Source organism: Danio rerio, chromosome 25 (assembly GCF_049306965.1).
Source record: "Danio rerio strain Tuebingen ecotype United States chromosome 25, GRCz12tu, whole genome shotgun sequence".
Classification (NCBI taxonomy): Eukaryota; Metazoa; Chordata; class Actinopteri; order Cypriniformes; family Danionidae; genus Danio; species Danio rerio.
This window is the reverse complement of record NC_133200.1, coordinates 26,735,996-26,757,500: the sequence shown is the minus strand read 5'-3', so window position 1 is coordinate 26,757,500 and position 21,505 is coordinate 26,735,996. Positions and strand designations below refer to the sequence as shown.

The 21,505-nt window shown below is 35.1% G+C and overlaps 1 protein-coding gene, 1 long non-coding RNA gene and 1 other non-coding gene across 12 annotated transcripts in view; 2 read left to right on the top strand and 1 right to left on the bottom strand.

The window, feature by feature from the left end:
* The window catches only part of phrf1 (PHD and ring finger domains 1), a 49,437-nt gene extending 32,477 nt beyond the window's left edge, over positions 1 to 16,960 (bottom strand). For all 10 annotated transcript variants that reach the window (XM_073943171.1, XM_073943168.1, XM_073943167.1 and 7 more), the window contains exons 1-7: positions 16,867 to 16,960; positions 16,075 to 16,213; positions 15,638 to 15,760; positions 6,341 to 6,528; positions 3,634 to 3,717; positions 954 to 1,084; positions 326 to 417 (exon numbers count right to left, since the gene is read on the bottom strand). In XM_073943171.1, the coding sequence (XP_073799272.1) occupies positions 326 to 417; positions 954 to 1,084; positions 3,634 to 3,717; positions 6,341 to 6,528; positions 15,638 to 15,760; positions 16,075 to 16,168 (712 nt within the window). In that variant the 5' untranslated portion in view covers positions 16,169 to 16,213; positions 16,867 to 16,960. The remainder of the gene's footprint in view (positions 1 to 325; positions 418 to 953; positions 1,085 to 3,633; positions 3,718 to 6,340; positions 6,529 to 15,637; positions 15,761 to 16,074; positions 16,214 to 16,866) is intronic.
* Positions 16,961 to 18,152: 1,192 nt separating this feature from the next.
* On the top strand, positions 18,153 to 19,305 carry LOC137489363 (uncharacterized). Its single transcript, XR_011008790.2, has 2 exons — positions 18,153 to 18,355; positions 18,835 to 19,305. It is a non-coding gene; the product is annotated as an uncharacterized lncRNA (long non-coding RNA).
* mir210 (microRNA 210) lies at positions 18,890 to 18,962 on the top strand. Its single transcript, NR_029936.1, has one exon. It is a non-coding gene; the product is annotated as a microRNA 210 (primary transcript).
* Positions 19,306 to 21,505: the final 2,200 nt, after the last annotated feature.

Sequence of the window (21,505 nt, the reverse complement as noted above, 5' to 3'; positions counted from 1 at the left end):
TTTTCTTTTCTTTATTGCTATCTGTAGTGAAAATTATTCAGCTTAGGGCTCTAAACAATGCTAACACTTTCCACTTATTTAGCTTCAAATTTGGGCAGACTAATGTTTGGACATGTTAATATACATCACATCTGATGTTATATGTCTTCAAAGGATTTTTAAGGGGTGTGTGAACTCATGCACAAATTCCAAAAACATTACATGAATGATCCAAAATGAAACAATCCTAGCTTAAATCTACTTGGTTATTTTACAAAGTTTTATGTAAAAACAGTCTTCAAATAAAAGTTTAAGAATAGAGTAATTAAAAAAAAATAAAGACAACCTGATGTCCGGTTGTTGGCGATGCACTCTGGGCAGAACCATTCTTCTACAGGTACAGCATCCAAAGGTGGTGTGAGACATTCCATGTGGTACCTTTCATTAAAAAAAAATGTAAGTGAGTGAACGCGTGTATATGCATAGACTACCACCAACTCTAGTGTTTGGATCACTCATCCTTTAGAGAGAAAATAATAATAAAAATACATACAAAAACATTGTAAAGTGGGGGCTTGCAAAGCAAAAAATAACAGAAAAAAAAGAAAAAGTAATTCTACACCTTACTCTTAATAGGAAAACTTATTTGAAGACTCATTATGAAAGATAAAGTGATATATTTTGCAATTTAATTTGTTTAAAAAAATGTATATACAAAAAAGTATTTTTATTATACCTGTTTTAGTAAACATTTTGCAGCTTGGTCAATATCATAACACCCTATAATGTGATGAAAGCTTCAGCTAGCAATCACAACTAATTAGATACTGGCAGAAGCCTAATTTAAAGATTAACTTCCTTTGATGTCAACTTTGTCTTTTGCAGACAGTTTTATCAAACAGCAACTGTATGCACCAACAAAAATGTAAAAAGAACAATAGGACCCCTTTTAGAGATTGTCAAACATTTCTTACCCTGCATCACATCCATCGCATAGCAGAAGGCGATCTTCACGGTCTCGACCCCCGCAAATTTCACAGCTGGTCTGATCCAAATCCACTTCCACCTGTTCCTCCGCAGGTTTTACAGGCTTTTTAACTGCAATCTAAGCAAACAAACCAATTCTCTATGACTTTCGCTGTGCCTTAGTGAAGTTGGAAATCATGATTAAGAGATTTAAGCAGATGAATGAAAAGGCATAAAACTTAAGATATTGATGTTGGAAGAGACATGTCAAAATGACAGAAACACACAGCAAAACATGTTTGCTAAATGTACAACAAACAACAAAAAAACCTTAAATTTAAAGTTTTTAATCTTAAGGAGAGTTTATATTCAGAAGACTTGAACTTAAGCATTTATATATTTTTTGGAGATCCAGAAATCCCTCATTTTATGAAATAGCTTCATTAGTGGTCTGAACATGAACACATTTCTTAGGCTTTTGAACAATATTAAGAAGAGCAAATTGCAGAAATTTAATTTTAGGGTGAACTAATCTTTTAAAGGTCATTCACATGTAGGGTTGGGTACCGAAACCCGGTGCCATTATAGCACTGGTACCTTGGTAACCGGTATGTATCGGTATTAAATCAGCGTATGAATTTCGGTGCTGTGGCAAGGACGTAAGCATCAAAGGGGTGCATGAAAAAAGGCACAAATAGGCGTTGTGTCACATCATCACTAAACATTTAATTCTAAACAACTTTGAGGAATACGGACAGCGATATCAGGTGTTTGTTATTGTCGCTAGGGAACAGATGCACGCAACGTAGTACAGCGCATTCAGCCTGGTTTTCAGTGAGCGAAAGCGTCACTCTACACGCGTGATCACGTTCATACAATTTGCTTAAACTAAGCATTTTAAAGCGTATTTTACAAGCAAGGATTCTTACACAGCAACTGTCTTTACAAAAGTTGATTGTAAGGGGGAAACATGTCAAACTTAATGACACAGGGCTCAAAGGCAGAGGAATGCCTCTCTCACGTGCTCTAAATGTCACGCGCAATCGCTCCCTCCCTCTGGCACTCGCTTTCGCGGCACTTTCTCTGTGAAGGTGCTGCGCGCATCAGTTCCCCGCATTCGTCAGTTGACGCTCAAATAGACACAGGTAATAAAAAAATAAACTTCAGTCATGTTCATGTTGTGAAACACTATCAAAATGTCCACTGTTGATGATATTAGACTTTTGTTTTCAATAGCGATTTTAACACTTTTAATACAAGAAGTCCTCGGCTATGCAGAGACCATTTTTAAACAGAAATCTAGTGTTTGTAGTTTTACGTTAGGAAATGCAGTCTGGAATTTACAAACAGTCGGCAAGTACCAAAGAACAGATGTAACACATTGATCAAATGTAGTTTTCAGTCACGCTCATGTCAGTCATATTCAACTCGTTTAGTTTTGCCTTCATTCATTTTTGATTTCCGTCTTCAACACATGATTTATTTACAACACATTTTTAAACATAATAGTTTAACTAACTCATTTCTAATATCTACCTTTTTATCTTCCCCATGCCGACAGTCAGTGCATAACATTTTACTCATTATTTTGCAAGACAGTTGTATTCAGACAAAGTCCCTTTAAGTATTTTATATTTTTTTATTAAGATTAAAGTGTAATTTAGACTTAATCAGTTAACTATGAAAGTTGAAATAATTAGTCAAATTATTTTGTAACTGATTTGTTGTGTAAATCAAAAATATACAGTAAATATATCCTAAGGAGGCTAATAATACTGACCTTATTTTTATTTAAATTAAAAACATTATTTTAAATGAAAGGGAGGGCAAAATAAATAGACTTCAACTGTAGGCCTGTTAAAGTTTACAGGTGCAGCAATGTGCCTTGATGTACTTGAATGTTAGAAATGTGTTATCCTACAACAGTATAAGGTTAATTGTCAAATAAATGAACAAGGAAGATTATGTGAGTTTAAGTTATTTAATTATCTTGTTTATGAAGACTGCAGAGTGATGCATGAAGAAAAATTACTTTGAATAATGTTTTAAGTATTTTGTGATATAGAAGTTAAAATGTGCTCCTAAAAGTATGTGACCCCTGCCCGCCCCCCACAGGTTAATAGTAAGCTAATGTAATTTCATATTGCAAATCTTAAATTCATGCTAAACAACAAATGATCAAAGGAAATGTATTAATGTAATACAATATGAATTGATGTTTACTTTAAACTTTTATTATATTGTTCTATTAAAATGATTTTTTAAAAGATTGTCAAATAAAATATTTTTGTAGAGTCATCTACCTTCACTTTCGGGCTAAAAGATATCGGTTCAGGCACTGTTTTGGCACCGGTATCGTTTTAAAAGTATCGATTTGGCACCGGTATTGAAAAAAAAAAAACTATACCCAACCCTATTCCCATGTCATGCAGCCTATATACAATTATTTTAATTGAGGAACAATATCAATGAAATTATTAAAAACAATTACAGCTAATTTCCAATAACAAACATTGACAGGAAATCACAAACTTAAATATCTTATGCTTTTGAAGCTACAGTTGACAATCAAAATAAGTAGAAATTTCACCTTAGTCAGTGTGAAGTTGAATACTTATTTTTACTAGCATCATTCTTGGTGTAAACCATGTGTAAAGCAATTCTGAAGAGATGCATTACATGACTCACTGTTTTTTGGATTTTCCCACCATGGCACTTTCTCAGGATAATGTTATTAAAGACTATTCGGTCCACAGGGCAGGAGTTGGCATTCTGGGAAAGAAAAAGAGTCACATTACTGTTTATGAACCAGAGTTATTATAGTTAAAGGGGTTGTGAACAGGCTTTTTATAAATTTATATGATGTATTATTACTTTCAAAATTATTTTTCAACGTGGTTTTGAGGCCATCTCAAAGAAGGAGCAGATTTTATGGGCGGTGTGCACTGTCAGCTTGAAAGTATAGGCCCACTGCTATGATTGGATAATAGTTCTGATTAGTAAACTACCTTTCGTCTCCCCATTAGTTCATGTGAGGAATACGTCTGCGTAGCAGGTTAAAAATTCCTTTGAAGGGTTTGCATTCCCTATTGATGTTTACCAGTGTGAAAAGTGACATCCCATTACATCAGTGACAAGTCAGGGTGTTTAAGTGCACATATGTGATTTCACAACCAAATGTTTAGTGAATCTCAATGACATGTTTATTGTTGTGGCTTGATCCAATCCTGACCAGTAGGCTGAGCAATAGGATCAGGCACTGATATTCTTCTATGAAGGCGTTACTTAATTTACTTACATCCTCATGAAGAGGCACATAAAACACATGTAAACAAAAGGTTGCAACGCTTTCCCGCCTCCTAGTTCTTCTGATTGGTCCATTGCTATGGATCTGACATTGATGATAAGTGGTGTTCCATGTAAACGTTGAAATTCTTTTATCTTGACATGGTGCCCTAAAACGGCACTTATCTGAGATGCTGCAAAAGACGCACGTTTAGAGGGTCATGCACATCCGTGAAGTATCCGTTTGCAAAAAAAAAAAAAACAATGGAAATATAAAATGCTGTGCCATCCTGAGTGCAAATAAGCTAGTCTGTTTCATTCTTTATACACACGCACAAAAGCAGTGACTGATTGCATTAGCCCTTTTTTATGTACGATCACACTGGAGTAATTAGAACATTCAGAGCACATGGCATCATCTGCTCAAATCTGATGGCTTTCACTGAAGCATAGAAAAAGGTGCTCATCCAAAAACAAAGGTGTGTACTATAACATGCTATCTGTGCCACATTACCTCTAATACATCAAACAGTCAAGTAAAAGATGGTATCTTAGTTCATGACCTCTTTCATTGAAACCATAAAGTTAAAGATCAAAATATTTAAAAGTTTCTTCTCATCGGTGTCAGTATAGGGCACAACAAGTTCAAAAGAATGCTGTATATCTTTAAAAAAAAAGATATTTTAAATAAATTCTTTATTTTTTGTTTTATGTCTTGACAATATTCTGCTTGAACCTCTGAAGGCATATGGTCTGTTCTGAGAATGCTTTCTGAACTCTGAATGAGAGATTTAATCTCAGATTTAATCTAAAATTCCTTAATTTGTATTTTGAATATGAACGAAGATCTCAGTGGATTGGAACAACAAGAGGGTGAGAAGTTATTTAACAGAAATCTTTAACAAAAATAAACTATTGAATATCAATTAATTAACCTGCATCCAGAGAAAGGCACAATGCTAGCAAAGGCTTCAAAAACTAGACAATCACTTTGCACAGGAGCCCTATGGTTAGCCAATTATTTCACCAAGGACCTGCAGGGATTTTTTTTTATAGTGATGCACCAATCGGGTTTTTCCGCGATCGATTCTGATAGATTTTTTGTAATAGCAAATCGACCGACTCCATACCATTTTTTTTTACTAGAAACCAGAAAAAATGGTTGTAATTTTTTTTATTTGCTTTATTACATGCTGAATCTGCAATGATTTCATCTGAGGCAACAACTGCACTTTAATCATGATCCTTACAAATAAGCAAAAAACATTATATTGAGTAATTGGTCATTTAAAATATATTGTACATTTTTCAGGTTTATTATATAAGATTGAAAATCTGACTATGTGAAATAATGCTACATAAAAAAAGTCTGCCTCTTTGCTTTTACTCCTCACTTGTACTTTATTGAGTAAGAAGTGGAAATTTACTCCACTTAAGAAAACAAATAGCCTACATATTTAATTTTGTTTGTTAAGTGCACAAATTTGTTTCAAAACTATTTCTAAATTTAGTTCTAATTTCCAGCAAACAAAAAAAGAATAATAATGATCAAATGTGGTAAAGAAAACTGTTATATCCAAACACACATCCTATTCTTATGAGCATATGGTGATGCATACATATCCAACACCCAACAGATGGACAAATCAAACATGTTTTTATTAAAGCAAATATAAATATGCAATGCATATAATAAATAATACTACTATTACTAACAACAATGACATTTTACAAATGCAAATTCTCATTAATAAACTAAAAAAGAGGCCCCCAAGGTGAAGGCATGGAGGCAGTGGTTTTTAGATTTGTGTAGAAAATAATAACTTTGTAATATTTTCATGCTTTAATTTTATACATAAAGATATGCCCTTTGCTGTACATCCTTTATGTATTAAGCAACGTGTACGCATTGAGGATAACTTACACAATCTGAGCTGGACTTTAGAACAAAAACAAAAATGAGCTGCACTAATGGAATGAAAGTTGTCTAACAGACCATTTTTATGACAAACAGTAAAATTTTAAATAAAACAGAAAATATAACAATTTAATTTATTTCAAACTATTAAATAAAACAACATAAGCATTAAGCAAATGTGGGTTAACTTACCTTTGACCATTCCAGAATACAGTCAAGACAAAAATAGTGTTCACAGGTCTCTGGTGTGGCCACAGGCTGCTCATGGAATGAGTTCAGGCAGATGGGGCATTTCTCTGAATCCTCATCTGAGCTCAGGTCCATTGCATCCACTGAAATATTCCCTACAGCTCCTTCTAGTACTTTGCCAGCATCTTCATCTAAAAACACAAAGCAAAAAGTGTTTTTCTTGAGGATGGTGTAGTCAGTTTTGTGATTTGCATATTTAAGATCAAGAGCTCACAAATAAATTGACTTAATTGCAAACACGATAAAGCAAAGATGTGAATGTCTTGCGCATCTTTTCAGGGAAGCATGTAGTATAATCTCTTCCAAAAGCCAGATGGCGCTCTAGTGCAGAAATTACAAATACCCATTAAAATCCAGGAAATTCCTTCAGCATTCCTATAATAAACAGAATATTTAACTACATTCACTGATTCAGTAGAACTAATAAACAGATGACTACAGAATCATGTCACAGAATGATTTGTTTTATACTCAACTAGTTATAAGCGTTGAATAAAAGCATCAAAACGAACATCATGAGCATTTAAAATCAAAATAAATTTTATCAGATAATGAAAATTGAATAATCATTATGAGATAATGAAAATAATTTGCATAGCTTCTCAGTGAACAAACATGTGTGGTAAATGCTGTTACATCTGAAAAGTGCCACATTTAACAACATTTTTACTCTAAACGAACTTCCTAACTTCAGCTGAAGGTTTATTGAAACCGGCTTTACAGAAAAAAATGGATTTGATTATTCTTTATGCAGGTAGTCAACAAATTCTTCCAGAACCAAACAAGTCGGTTGGTACCAAATGAATCCAAGTTCACCGCAGTCACTGAGACAAACGATTATTGGGTTCAACATGGACTTAGAAAAAGGTTATCCACACGGTGGCTGGCCAACTGTGATCACAAGTGCTCACTAAGTTACACAACATCCCAAGAGCAACACAAATAGTCTCTACAGTCAAAGACCCCTAATTAGTTTTTTGAGAATTTTCATCAACCCCTTTTGTTCTCGCTGCCTTCTGTGCCTGTGTTGGGAGGACAAAGAACTAACCAAAACCAAAGCTAAACACAAATAAACTGCGTTTATTTGATTTAATATATGCTTGCTTTCAAGAGTACCTATTTACCCCCTTTTTAATATTTAAGATAAATCTTTGGTGTCTCCAGACTGTGTCTGTAAAGTTTCAGTTAAAAAAAACCCATCAGATTATTTATTATACCTTTCTGAATATAGGAATTTTAAGGTTTGAGAACACTGTAGTTGTTTTTGTTGCCTGTGCTTTTAATCCAAATGACACACAAATATTCCGCAACAAAGTTCATTGTTACATATATTATTAACTTTGCACTGTTTTTGCATGGCAAATGTGATAGGACACACGTTAACATACACTGTTGTATGGATATCTGGTATCCAAAAACCACGATTGAAGCGTCTTTGATATTGTACTGACTAGAGCTTTAATCGGGCCACAAAAATTAGGCCCAATAGGGCCCGAGCTCAACAGAATTCGGCCCGAGCCCTACAGGTACATTTTGATTGACAGCTTTATAAAGCCCAAACCCGTTTATAGCCCGACATTATTCAAATGTGCACATGGACACAGCTCTTTTGCCTTTTTTTCAAGAATGAGGCCGTACTCACACTAGGTACAGTTGCCTCGAACCGGGCCAAAGCACGCTTGTCCCCCCTCCCTACTCCCCCGACGGCCCGCGCTCACACCATATCGGGCCTCGGCACGCTTACGTCATCGCTGCTGCGCTGTTCAGAAGCGCTCTCTATGGCAAGCATTTTTAGCATTTAAATCTTTGTTCTGACTCCATAAATATATTTAGAGATATCTCTAATTATATTTTGACTAGTCATAATTATAATTCGACTAGTCAGAATAACAATTAGAGATATCTGCAATTGCAATTGTACTAGTACGAAATCAGATTGGAGATATCTGCAAATATATTATGACTAGTCATATTCCTCCATTGACTTCCATTGAAAAATATTTGCAGATATCTCTAAATGAGTTTTGACTAGTCACAATTGTAATTAGAGATATCTCTAACTGAGTTTTTACTAGTCATACATTTGGAGATGTCTTTAATTTGTAATATTTAGAGATATTTACAAATATATTTGAAGATATCTCTAATTAATTTACTAATAGTCGAATTACAGTTGTAGATATCTTGAATTGGATTTTTGACGAGTCAAAACTCAGAGATATCTGCAAATATTTTTCAATGGAAGTCAATGGAGGAATATGACTAGTCATAATATATTTGCAGATATCTCCAATCTGATTTCGTACTAGTACAATTGTAATTGCAGATATCTCTAATTGTCATTCTGACAAGTCGAATTATAATAATGACTTGTCAAAATATATAATTATATCTCTAAATATATATATTTATGGATAGTCAGAACAAGGTTTAAATGTTAAAACGGCTTGCCATACGCTCTCTCACTCAGCAGCACAGTGGAGAGTTCTCTAGTTATATCGTTTCAGTGGTTTGTTATGCAGTGACATGCAGTCAAATATTTCGCCAAACAGTCCTTAGGGATGCCGTGACACGCAGTCAGATATTTTACCGAACAGATCCGCCACTTTTGGCGCTCATAAACAATCAAAGCTCTCGTGCTGCAGGAATGAGGAGGTCTGCTGAAGGCGCGCAGCTGGCGTGCTGTGAGGAGTTTGCGTCTTTAATAAACTACGGCAGTTTGCGATCACTGAACAGTAAGAATGATTAATAAATCCATATCAAACAGTCCCTTAAAAGTCACGTCTCGCTTTCGGTTTCGGGCTTTGGCGCGTTTCGCGCTCACACACAAGCGTACCGCGCCAAAGCCCAAGTGTACCGCGCTCAGGCACACCTCTTCCAACCGGGCCAGGGCCGGCCAAGTGAACCGTGCTTGAGCCCGATTCAGCGCACTCACACTTCTCAAACGATCCGGGAAACGGGCCTGGGCACGGTACGGATGGCATAGTGTGAGTAGGCCCTGAGTCAATTATATGTTTTAACACAATTTATTCGTTACAAACATATGGGCCAATTGGAAGTTGGAACAAAGAAATAAAATAAGTCCTCTGTAACATCGTAACATCTCAGCACCCTTAATAGGCTTAGGTATATACACTTTAGCCTTTAAATTGGCCAACACACTAATAAAAGAAGTCTTTCCAAACAAATTATATTAAAATAAATTCTAGATTACGATGGGTATTTGGCAATGGTGAATTTAACATAAAGGCTCTGCGAGATTTATTTCGCCACTTCATAATCTGACCTTAGGCGACGGTGAAGCTGAATAGTAAAAGATTAGCATAATGCCAACATTAGTCTAAATACTCGGTCTACATTATGATTTTATGGTTTAAATTATATTTATTTATAATTTAAAAACCCTTTACTCACCAAGATTAGGCTACGTGTTTTTGTGGAGAAACATTATTGAATCTATTGTAAATTGCTTTAGAACAGTCCTGCGCTCAGTATGGTGCGTAAAGCAGCACCAAACACCATTTCACTGCTGCTGCTACAGGCCGAGATACATAGTTCTGATCTGGTTAATTTTGCAAATTTTGGGTAGGATTGTTTTTTCATCTTCTACCAGCCAAGAACATCCACTTAATTTTCCATGACAGCGGTTTCAGTGTAGCAAGTGACCTCGTTATCTTCCCTGTCAGCTTGCTGTGCTGTTTAGCGCTCTACTGTAATGAGTGTATGAGCGATTGCTGAAATACCTTTGCGGCTATAATGACCATTCTTTTTGGACTGGCGACTGGCCTGACTGCAGTCAAAATTAGCTTTTTTTTACTAAATTTTAAGTTTTTAAAGTTTTTTGAAGTTTCACCTTTGCAGGGATGGATTTAAATGTTGTAACAAACGATTTGATTACTTTCTTGCGCTAATCGAAATGCATCACATGACTATTCATTTACTGTGCAAGCCAAGCCCGGCCCAAACCAACCCCGTCTAAAATGATAGAAATTGATCCCAAACCCGTGGGGTCCCGTTGGGTTCGGGCAAAGATCTTCAGCTCTAGTTCTGACACTATGTGCCAGTGGTGATGAATAAAATGGCAATTTTATTGTCTTTTCTTTATTACAAACATGCACTGTTTTAAAAATGTTTTCAACTTGTGAAACTTGTGCAGTTGATCACAGGGAGTTGAAACAGATCTTTTAATCATGGTTACTTCTCATATACGCTCTTGTGGATATAATTATACTTGTTACAATGGAGACGAGTATGATATACATACATACATACATACACACACCGCTCAAATACAATTTAAATTACTTTTTTAATTGTAAGATAACATCCAGTGAATTAAACTGCTGGGATACTGATCTGATTAGATTAGTAGATTGTGTTGTCATTCCATTTTATTTGCTTTGGTGTTAAAGAAATTAATAATGAATGTTGTAGATCGACAACAATGCGACTTTCAAAACAGGAATGGTTTTACAAACAAAATCCCCTGACAGTATTTTTTCAATGTTAACTTTTTTTTTTTTTTTTTTACTATAGTAATTTTCATGTTTTCTAACTTTTGGTAGCATGAGGTGATTACTGAACCCTACTGAGGTTAGACAAACAGTCCAATACCTTCAATATCTTCAGTACAAAATATTTACTGTGTTTTACTGTGAACAGGGTGACCACTGCCAGAGCACTACAAAATGACTTCTAGCCAACCCCTAGTGTCAATGCCTCGGTAAAAAACAGGGGTGCTCAACCCTGTTCCTGGAGATCTATCTTCCTGCAGATTTCAGTTGCAACCCATATCAAACAGACCTGTCTGTAATTATCAAGTGCTGTTCAGGTCCTTATTAATTGGTTTAGGTGCGTTTGATCAGGGTTGTAACTGAACTGTGTAGGAAGGTAGATCTCCAAGAACAGGGTTGAGCACCCCTCCTCTACCAGAATCTGTGCTCACTGCCTAGCACCATGGAACTTGAAAAGCATTTGCCACTGAACACCAGAACTGGCAGGTCTGTCACTGGTGCCCTGTGCCTTCCATAGCAGTTACCCTGATTATGTGGGCAGATGTAAAGGGATCTGTAGAAGCCTTAAAGAATGTTACGCTACCTGTAAACATTATTCAGCGTGATTGGTTTAGTGCTGGGTCAGTGGTGGTCGAGGAAGACGTAACCATAGAGAAACACACAGACGCGCTATTAAATCATAGATGCTACACTGGTGCAATAAAATGAAAACATGATATAACAACTTATATGTAACAGGCATTAAAAAGGTTAATTACTTATAACAAAATGGAGCCTAATAGCTAACATAACTGCCTCTCTTTATTTTTATTCACAAATATAAAACATTAGGCATAACTGTGAGATTTTGGCTTTATGGGCTTAACGTTAGGCCATATGCATTCAATAAAGATTATCAGAAGAAATGCATGGGAAATACAAAACAGCCATCTCTTGCACCTCTTAATCAGTTATGGCCATTATAAAAGTATAAAGTACAATTATTTTACATAATATATGAAATAAAGGCAATCAGTCGAACATGCAGAATCATCATACGTGGTTACATCAATTAATATATTACTTTATCTCTACCTGAGAACAGGTGGGTTAATAGATTTGAAAGACAGAGTCGTTAAATATACACAAGATGACTGATTTTTCACGTTTAGCAACTACAGAAAGATGAGATCCAGTGACAGATCCAGGATGGACAAGCCAAAGTTCGGTTTTCAAACATGAATTTTTCTCTGATGAGTCCACCTTCACTGTATTTACAAACGTCCAAGAGAGCTACAGTGTGGAAAACCACCCAGACTTTTCATGCCCAGGAGTGAAGCATGAGGGTGGATTAGTAATGGTTTGGGCTACAATATCATTGCAATCCCTAGACCAAATATAGATATATGTGCTAGAGGGGCACGTCTATGCTAAAGACTACCGAACCATTCTGGAAACTAGCACCCAATGGATCAAACATTGTATCCTGAGGACGGTGCCGTGTTTCAGGATGACTATAGACTCGTTTGAGATGGGCAAAATCTGCACAGAACTGATCACCGATGATCACAGTGAGATGCATGCCAGTTAGAAATAGGCTCCTTTGAGATCCGCCTCACCTGCAATGTAGAGGAGCAGGCGGCTGCATTTATAAGAGGGCTTAAAAATACATCAGAAGTGGGACACTTCCCAAATCTTGCTGTTTTGCTGCCTGTAATCATCGAAGGGGGAGTTTGCATTCATTTTTTATCGCAGATGAATAACAACATGAAAAACTACTATAGTAATTTCGGTAACACTTTACAATAAGGTTCATTAGTTAATGCATTTACTAACATGAACTAATCATGAACAACATATGTACAGTATTTATTAATCATAATTGAACATTTACTTATGCATTATAGGAGAAGCACTTTAGCAGCATCTAGACCAGCAGCCTGTAAGTACATTTAAGATTTGTTTCAGTTGTTGTGTATGGTTTGAGGACTTGTTTCCAGCTGTTTGTGTAAAGTTGTAGGACATTTAAACTTGCTTTCAGTTGTGTATAATACTAGAAGTTGTTTAGCCACTGTTTCCTTGGTTACTATAAGAGCTTGTGTAGCGAACGCAGACGCGGTTTCGCGTCGTCCGCCTCAGTTTCGGCCCTTGTTTTGACTCGGGAGGCGTGTCCAAACGCCAGGTAACCACTATATAGTGAGCACGCTAGCATTAGTCGGCAGGAGAAGCACTTTAGCAGCATCTAGACCAGCAGCCTGTAAGTACATTTAAGATTTGTTTCAGTTGTTGTGTATGGTTTGAGGACTTGTTTCCAGCTGTTTGTGTAAAGTTGTAGGACATTTAAACTTGCTTTCAGTTGTGTATAATACTAGAAGTTGTTTAGCCACTGTTTCCTTGGTTACTATAAGAGCTTGTGTAGCGAACGCAGACGCGGTTTCGCGTCGTCCGCCTCAGTTTCGGCCCTTGTTTTGACTCGGGAGGCGTGTCCAAACGCCAGGTAACCACTATATAGTGAGCACGCTAGCATTAGTCGGCAGGAGAAGCACTTTAGCAGCATCTAGACCAGCAGCCTGTAAGTACATTTAAGATTTGTTTCAGTTGTTGTGTATGGTTTGAGGACTTGTTTCCAGCTGTTTGTGTAAAGTTGTAGGACATTTAAACTTGCTTTCAGTTGTGTATAATACTAGAAGTTGTTTAGCCACTGTTTCCTTGGTTACTATAAGAGCTTGTGTAGCGAACGCAGACGCGGTTTCGCGTCGTCCGCCTCAGTTTCGGCCCTTGTTTTGACTCGGGAGGCGTGTCCAAACGCCAGGTAACCACTATATAGTGAGCACGCTAGCATTAGTCGGCAGGAGAAGCACTTTAGCAGCATCTAGACCAGCAGCCTGTAAGTACATTTAAGATTTGTTTCAGTTGTTGTGTATGGTTTGAGGACTTGTTTCCAGCTGTTTGTGTAAAGTTGTAGGACATTTAAACTTGCTTTCAGTTGTGTATAATACTAGAAGTTGTTTAGCCACTGTTTCCTTGGTTACTATAAGAGCTTGTGTAGCGAACGCAGACGCGGTTTCGCGTCGTCCGCCTCAGTTTCGGCCCTTGTTTTGACTCGGGAGGCGTGTCCAAACGCCAGGTAACCACTATATAGTGAGCACGCTAGCATTAGTCGGCAGGAGAAGCACTTTAGCAGCATCTAGACCAGCAGCCTGTAAGTACATTTAAGATTTGTTTCAGTTGTTGTGTATGGTTTGAGGACTTGTTTCCAGCTGTTTGTGTAAAGTTGTAGGACATTTAAACTTGCTTTCAGTTGTGTAAAATACTAGAAGTTGTTTAGCCACTGTTTCCTTGGTTACTATAAGAGCTTGTGTAGCGAACGCAGACGCGGTTTCGCGTCGTCCGCCTCAGTTTCGGCCCTTGTTTTGACTCGGGAGGCGTGTCCAAACGCCAGGTAACCACTTGTTCATGTTAGTGAATGCATTAATTAACATAAACTAATGATCCTTATTGTAAAGTGTGACCATAATTTCTAGGAAATATTATCTTGCTTTTAGGCATATTTTTCAGTATTGGGTTACATTTATAGTTGTAATACTATACCAACTATGGAATTCAAATACTTTTTATAGTAAAAAAAAATAAAAACACTATATTGTTATAAATTACTTTATTTTTTTGTGGGAGTGGATGCAATTAAAATATCACTGTTTTTACAAAAGTGACAATAACAGAAGATAAACAGCTTGTTACTTACAAGAGTGTATTTAAAATATAAATGTATGTTCAACAGTAGTAAATGTTAAAATGAATGTCAAAACAAACAGCTTATACAACAAAGATTTCAAGTAATGTAATTTGGCTATTTTATACATTTTGTAGCTAAATAGCAAGATTCTTTAGAGTAACAGGACATAACGAATTTGTGTTTGTTTGCTAGGAATGTTCCTAGAATGTGTAAAGGTATATATAGTCGAAGACAAAATTATTAGCCCTTATTAAAACTTGTAAAATTAAAAAAAACTGTATCGCATCAAATATGTAAAAGTGTTGTGCAACACTTTAAGTTTTAAAAACTAATTTCTAATAACTAATTTCTTATGTCTTTACCATGATGCCCTTATATTATATTATATTATATTATATTATTAAAGTTGCATAATAATTTACTAGGTTTTTTTGCAAGATACTTGTACAGCATTCAGCCTAAAGTGCAGTTTAAATAGTTAACTAGGTTAATTATGTTAAAGTAAACTTAGGAAAGCCAATGGACAACAGTAGTTTATTATGTAGACATAAAGAAATTCTTGGGGGAGGGGGGGGGGGGGGGGGGGGTAATTACATTGACATGCTTATTAGGTCTAAATAAACTGCTTTTACTTCAGCCAGATTAAAATAAATAACCTAATTGACTTTTTTTCCAGAATCAAAACTATTAAGCTGTAGGAAATACTATGAAAATGTCCTTGGTTGGTTAAACACAACTTTTGACTTCACGTTTTGTTTACTGTGTACCACTTTCACATTTCAGATGAAACCACACAAGGATGAGGCAAAACAGTCTGATTACCTTTGAATGCATGCATAATTCTGACTTCAACTGTGTATATGTGTGTGTGTGTGTGTTTATGTATATATACATATATTTATTTATATATTTATATATGTGTGTGTGTGTGTGTGTGTGTGTAGAGAGAGAGAAACACACAAATATAAATTAAAAAGATTAAAAGTTAAACATTGTAAAATTAAATCTTGCCTTCACTTTCTTCATCCTCATCTTCCTCTTCATCAAGGATTTCCTGCTGCTCTTCATCATCATCATCTCCCTCACTGCCTGTTTCTTCTTCCTCTGATTCATCCTCACCTTCTGAGTTGTCTTCTAAATAGCAACGACATGTAGGCACAGAAATCATGAAAATTTTTTAATCGTATATAAAAATAATACAGCACCTTTGAAAATTTGTGCTCAGTTTGGCCCTCTAAATATCAATAAGGTGTTTTCTTTTTAGTGTATTGTCATATTTTATACTTTATGAGAAATAAAAGACTGATATATCAAGTATAAAGCTTCATATTGCTTTTATGTAAGTTTTATATCTATTTGACCAATGACTAAAAGGGCTAAAGATAATTCAAAGTCCTCAAAATATTTGGCTTCATGAACACTTCCTTAACTAATGCAAGACCACAGACCGTCATCAGAGATGATAGACATGGCAGGTCTTTTTCCTTTTCCATGCGAGACGTTCCTGTTGATCAGCTCATCCTGGCTGTCATCCTCTTCCATGGTTATGCACTGAATTAATCTAGAAATATTTCAGCAAGTAACAACCTGTATGGCAAAAACATTTTCACGGTGAATTTGACCAACATTAAAACAGCAAATTATGAGAAGATTTTCTTTAACAACATGCAAACAATTTAAAAACAAATGTGTTGGATCAGTGCACACATTTTACTAATTAAATAACGTTACACTCTAACAAAACGTACCAAATAACTTGGTTTATATTTATATCTAACCATGCTTAACTGCTCTGGGAAATGTCATAACTTTGTATAGTTCAATACAGGTAAGTAAATGCACATTAGTCCTCCTAATGCGGTATTTGTACAAAAGAAATGTTACTGACTTAACGCTAACAGCTAACATTTAGCCAGCTAATAAAAACACTAAAATGCTTATCTCATCTACGCGCCTAATGGATGTTGTGAAAAAGGTGAATTGATAAAAATATGTATTATAAAATAAAGAAGAAGAAAGGAGTGCAACAAGTGCATTCGTTTTAAGAATACTTTCACAAAGGCTACGTTAAAGCTAACACGCTAGCTGTGTTGCTTGTCCTTCTAAATTTAACTCAACGGCTATTTTTGTTGTTATATTTCATGTGTAACGTTACTCTATAAAATAGCTTTTAACGGCGGCAAATGTCTCATTTATTGAAACTCTTAGGGGAGATTATAATTTCGATCATTTGTACCTACCCTGTAAGGTTGTGTAAGACATTATTTGTGTTTTGAAATCCACACAGCGTTTGTTTGACGCAGGCAGCCGGCTGGTCAAATTACGAATCCTACTATGGTAAGGAATCGCTCATGAATATTAACTGGGTAGGTGACGTTCACCCAAAAACTATTTATGATTGGCCAATAGCGAGCGTAATTAATTTTCAGAATAAATCATACTTGGGTAAAGGTTTTGGTTCATGAACGTTGTTAATCAGCAGTTTTGCAAGAAAATGACAAGATGAGTGTTTATAAACTTTGACAATTATAGACAAACGGCGCACAATAAAACATGATGTTTCTTTTATTCTTTTGCTTTTTGTATTTCCTCCAATAAATAAAAGTGAACGTTCCAAAGAAATGTTTGCTATAGAAATAATACAAGATGTGATACTTTACATATGCTTTTGAGGGAAAATATTAAAGTTTTGAGAATGAACTCAAAAAGCTATACTATTCTTCCTACTGTTTACCAATTTCTGTCGAAGCTCCGTATGTAAAAATCCAGTCAAGATTCAGGATTGTTTTATTTCACCCCTAAGGAAATTTGTCTTGGACATAAGGGCACGTTGCATTATTTACTGTACTACAGTACGTTACCGTGCTCTTTCTGTCGCAGTATTATTACTGTTAGAATTATCACAATCTAAATTAAACTTTATTTTATAATAAAAGTCTGGGCATAAAATAAGCTTACGTTATAAATGTAAAAAATATCTAAATGTGAGTTTTTAAATGACTTTTCGCGCCATTGCTGTCCCTCTATGTGAGTGTGTATTCCTCTGTTCCCTCCTCTCAGCATCCTTCGTACGTGCACATCCTCACTAGCTTCATGGCTTTACTACACACAGGCGAACAGGGTTGCAACCACTTTTAAGACGCGGGTGGAGCTCATTTTTTAAAAAACCCACAAAAAGTAATAAACAACCGACTCCATAACAAACGGTACATCAGAGTCTACTTGCTAAAATCAAAATGCAAAGTATGATGTGTAAATGATTAGGAATATAACAGAAAAACGGAAACTGAGGGAACCCGAAATGGTTCCTTCCCAAAGTACGACGTGCAAAACCGAACGCGCCGCACCCCGCTATAAACTCTGCAAAATCCACCAAACGACGTGATGGTCCTAGACAAGCCCCTCTCACTCCGTAATTCGATAGTTCCATTAAATGGGCGGGCTTTCAGTAAAGAGTTTGCCCAGCTATTGGATTACTGTTATGTCTATCAAATCCTGTTTTGCATAATCAGGTCAGGCTGCAGTTGCAGGGGAGTGGGCAGGGTTGGGATAGCGCAAGTGAGCTGAACTTCTCCGTTGGTGTACTGTACTATTCTCAATTTAATACTTTATTTGAGCTATTTTTTTCTTTGTTAAAAATAGTTCTTGTTTCGCGTGGTTTGTTAGGGCATATTTAAGGAATATTGGATTTGGTCATCTTATAATTAACGGCTTGATTGAGAAGTTTAGGTGAGTGTGTTTTTTCTTTGCTTCTTTTTTTACTGTCAAATATTATTAATCAGTTGATTTAAAAATGTATATACATATATGCTTGCATAGTGTTATTTCTAAATATCTTATTATTTTCTTATTTACTTTTTTTGTATAAATCCATATATTTGCTCATATTAGCCCATATATACCATATATGTATGCGTGTATATGTGAGAGAGAGACCATAGTAATTTCAGGATGAGTAAATAATTTTATTTAATGGATATTAAGACATTTTATCCATACATGATCGCTGAATATAAGTTATCACTTTATAATAGCCTAACTATCTTAAATATTATATCGTCATCATATATTAAAATATAATCGTATTATTAAAATGTATTATAAATATTACAATAAATTATCCTTGTAGGCTACATTTTATTTTGCTAATGTTCAGCTGCAGAACGGCATGTTATATAAAATGATAATTTTTATCCACATGTTTACAGCGATATTCTGGTTTTCCACCGTTTCCTGTGCCATCGGAACTTGTGATTTCTGAAAGCAGGTAAGCCACTGACTAACGCACATTGCGCCTATTCTCCACTCCACTGTGCGTGTGACAGCGGCTAACCAGCTTTTGGATCTGCACCTGACATCAGCGCCGTGGGAATGTCCCACTGGAGACTACTTAAAGGATCAAGGCGGACACAGTCACCGGAGGGACGCTTTGGGATCCACTGTCCCTCTAACATGACTTTTTGTTCTTGGTAAAGCACTGCACTTGAAACACTAACTTAGGGCTGTGGTGCGTTCAATCCCCGCGGAGCGCATGCCCTGAATAAATGGGTGCGTTGTGTGATCGGTGTACATGTACATTTTTAAGAAAATAGCCTGCTTACAGTGTCACTAGAAATACAGTGTAAATGTGATCATGTGCAGTCTGGTTCACAAAGGATTAAACTTGTTGACTAAGTTGCTTTGCTTCGTCTTGTTTGTACAATAATGTTGTTTTTCACGAAACCAACTCTGAACTTTTGAACTTCAAGCTACGCAAATTACAGAGGCTGTCGAAGTGTCACTATAAAAGTTTAACCTCGAATCATATCATTGTTTTATTCGTGTGACAGATTTTTTTTCCCTTTAAAGTTTTTAGTGAAAATTTTGGTTATTGTTTATATTATGTTTCATTATATATTTACTTGTATTATATTATGAAAAACAACACTTTTTTAGCTACAATATATTACTGGTAAAATTAACATAACAGATAATACACCAAATTAAAAAACCTTATTAGAATGACTTTTTCTGCTATTTAAAAATGAATACAATTAATACATCTAAATTATAAATATAAAATCTAAATGTTGCATTATAGTAAATCAAAGTAATAAAATGAAAAGAAAAAATGCAAATGTTTCGGAATAAAATCTGTTTTTATTAGGTCAAGTTGGAAGGTTTGTGGTAAGCTTTTTAAAAATGGTAAAAAAAATCTTATATTTTACTTTTTTAAATGTGGTCAAAAATATGGTAAGGAAATACAGTCTATCAAAAAGAATCAATATGGTGTCTTTTTGTATTGCCTGTTAATTCCTCTGGCCCACATTTAATGAAACTCATAATGGATTAGAAATGTGATTAGATTGAACCTCCTATGAACCTGTCTTTTATAAATAATCCTTTTGGTAAAAGAAAAAGAAAAAAGGCATTGATAAAAATTCATGACCATAGCCACACCTAATGACAACCATATGTGGATTTGAGGCTTATCTCAGCCATGTCGGACAGTTCCTTGATCTTCTTCATTTAATCTACATTTAAATGGTAAACCATAGTAGCAAAACTATCAATCCAATAGAGAATATCTCAGACAAACAAGTTCTTATTAGCTAATTGTCTAAATCCCAGTCCTTATGATGCTTTAAAAAAAAGTTTATACTTAGCACACACGCACACACACACAGATATATATATACAGCTGAAGTTGGAATTATTGCCCAGTTTTTTCCCCAATTTCTGTTTAAAGTAGAGAATTTTTTAACACATTTCTAAACATGATAGAACTCATTCGTAATAAATGGTTTATTTTATCTTTGCCATGATGACAGTAAATGATAGTTGACTAAATATTTTTTTCAATCTTATACAGCTTAAAAAGACATTTAAAGGCTTAACTGAGTTAATTGGGTTAATTATGCATGTTAGGGTAATTTGGCAAGTTATTGTATAATGATGGTTTGTTCTGTAGACTATCAATAAAATATATAGCTTAAAGGGGCTAATAATTTTGACCTTTAAATGTTTTTTTAAAAAAATGTAAAAAAACACCTTTATTCAAGCCGAAATAAAACAAATAAGACTTTCTTCAGAAATACTGATTTCATACAGTGAAAATCTTTTCTCTGTTAGGGAATATTTTTAAAAGAAAGAAAAATCAAAAGGGACTATAATTCTGACTTCCACTGTATATCTCTAAGTTAAAATGTTCTTTGAAAAACCTTGTGCAATTCAAAAAAGACATTTTAATGTTTATTTAAAATTGTGTGAAAATAGCAGTGCTTTAAAAAGTGAATAAAGTTAATTTGTTTTAAAATAGCTTCTATTACTATATGTGGAAACTTTACACATTCAATCCTAACTTAATTTTTCTTTGGCTCACTTAGTGTGTTTATAGGTATTTTGTGTAAGAAAGTATTATATTTATTTTGATGTATAAAAACAGATTTACGGTATTGGTAAATGATAAGCCAATGCCAATGTATGAAAAACACCCGCATAGCATTACTTTTTTGCGCCACCGCATGGTTCATAGTCTTTACAGCTTTTGAAGTGGGGCTTGAATTTTGCATGTTTTAGGTTTTCTTTTTAGATGAGCATCTTCTAATGTACTGCTTTTCTTAATGTTTTTCTTTCTCCCATCAACTTTTTACATAAAACATATTTTGTTCTTTTGAACAATGTTTGTAACAACCTATATTTTCATAATTCAAAAAGAAATTTATTTTATAACAATGTATGACACATTGCAGACCTTATAAAGGACCATTAATGACACCATTTGGTTTTGTTTTGCTTTCACAGAACAAATGAGATCTCTCAATAACACAAAACAGAACAAAAACCAAACAATAAATAACGGTTGTTTTAATATTACCCTGCAGTTGCAATGCACAAATA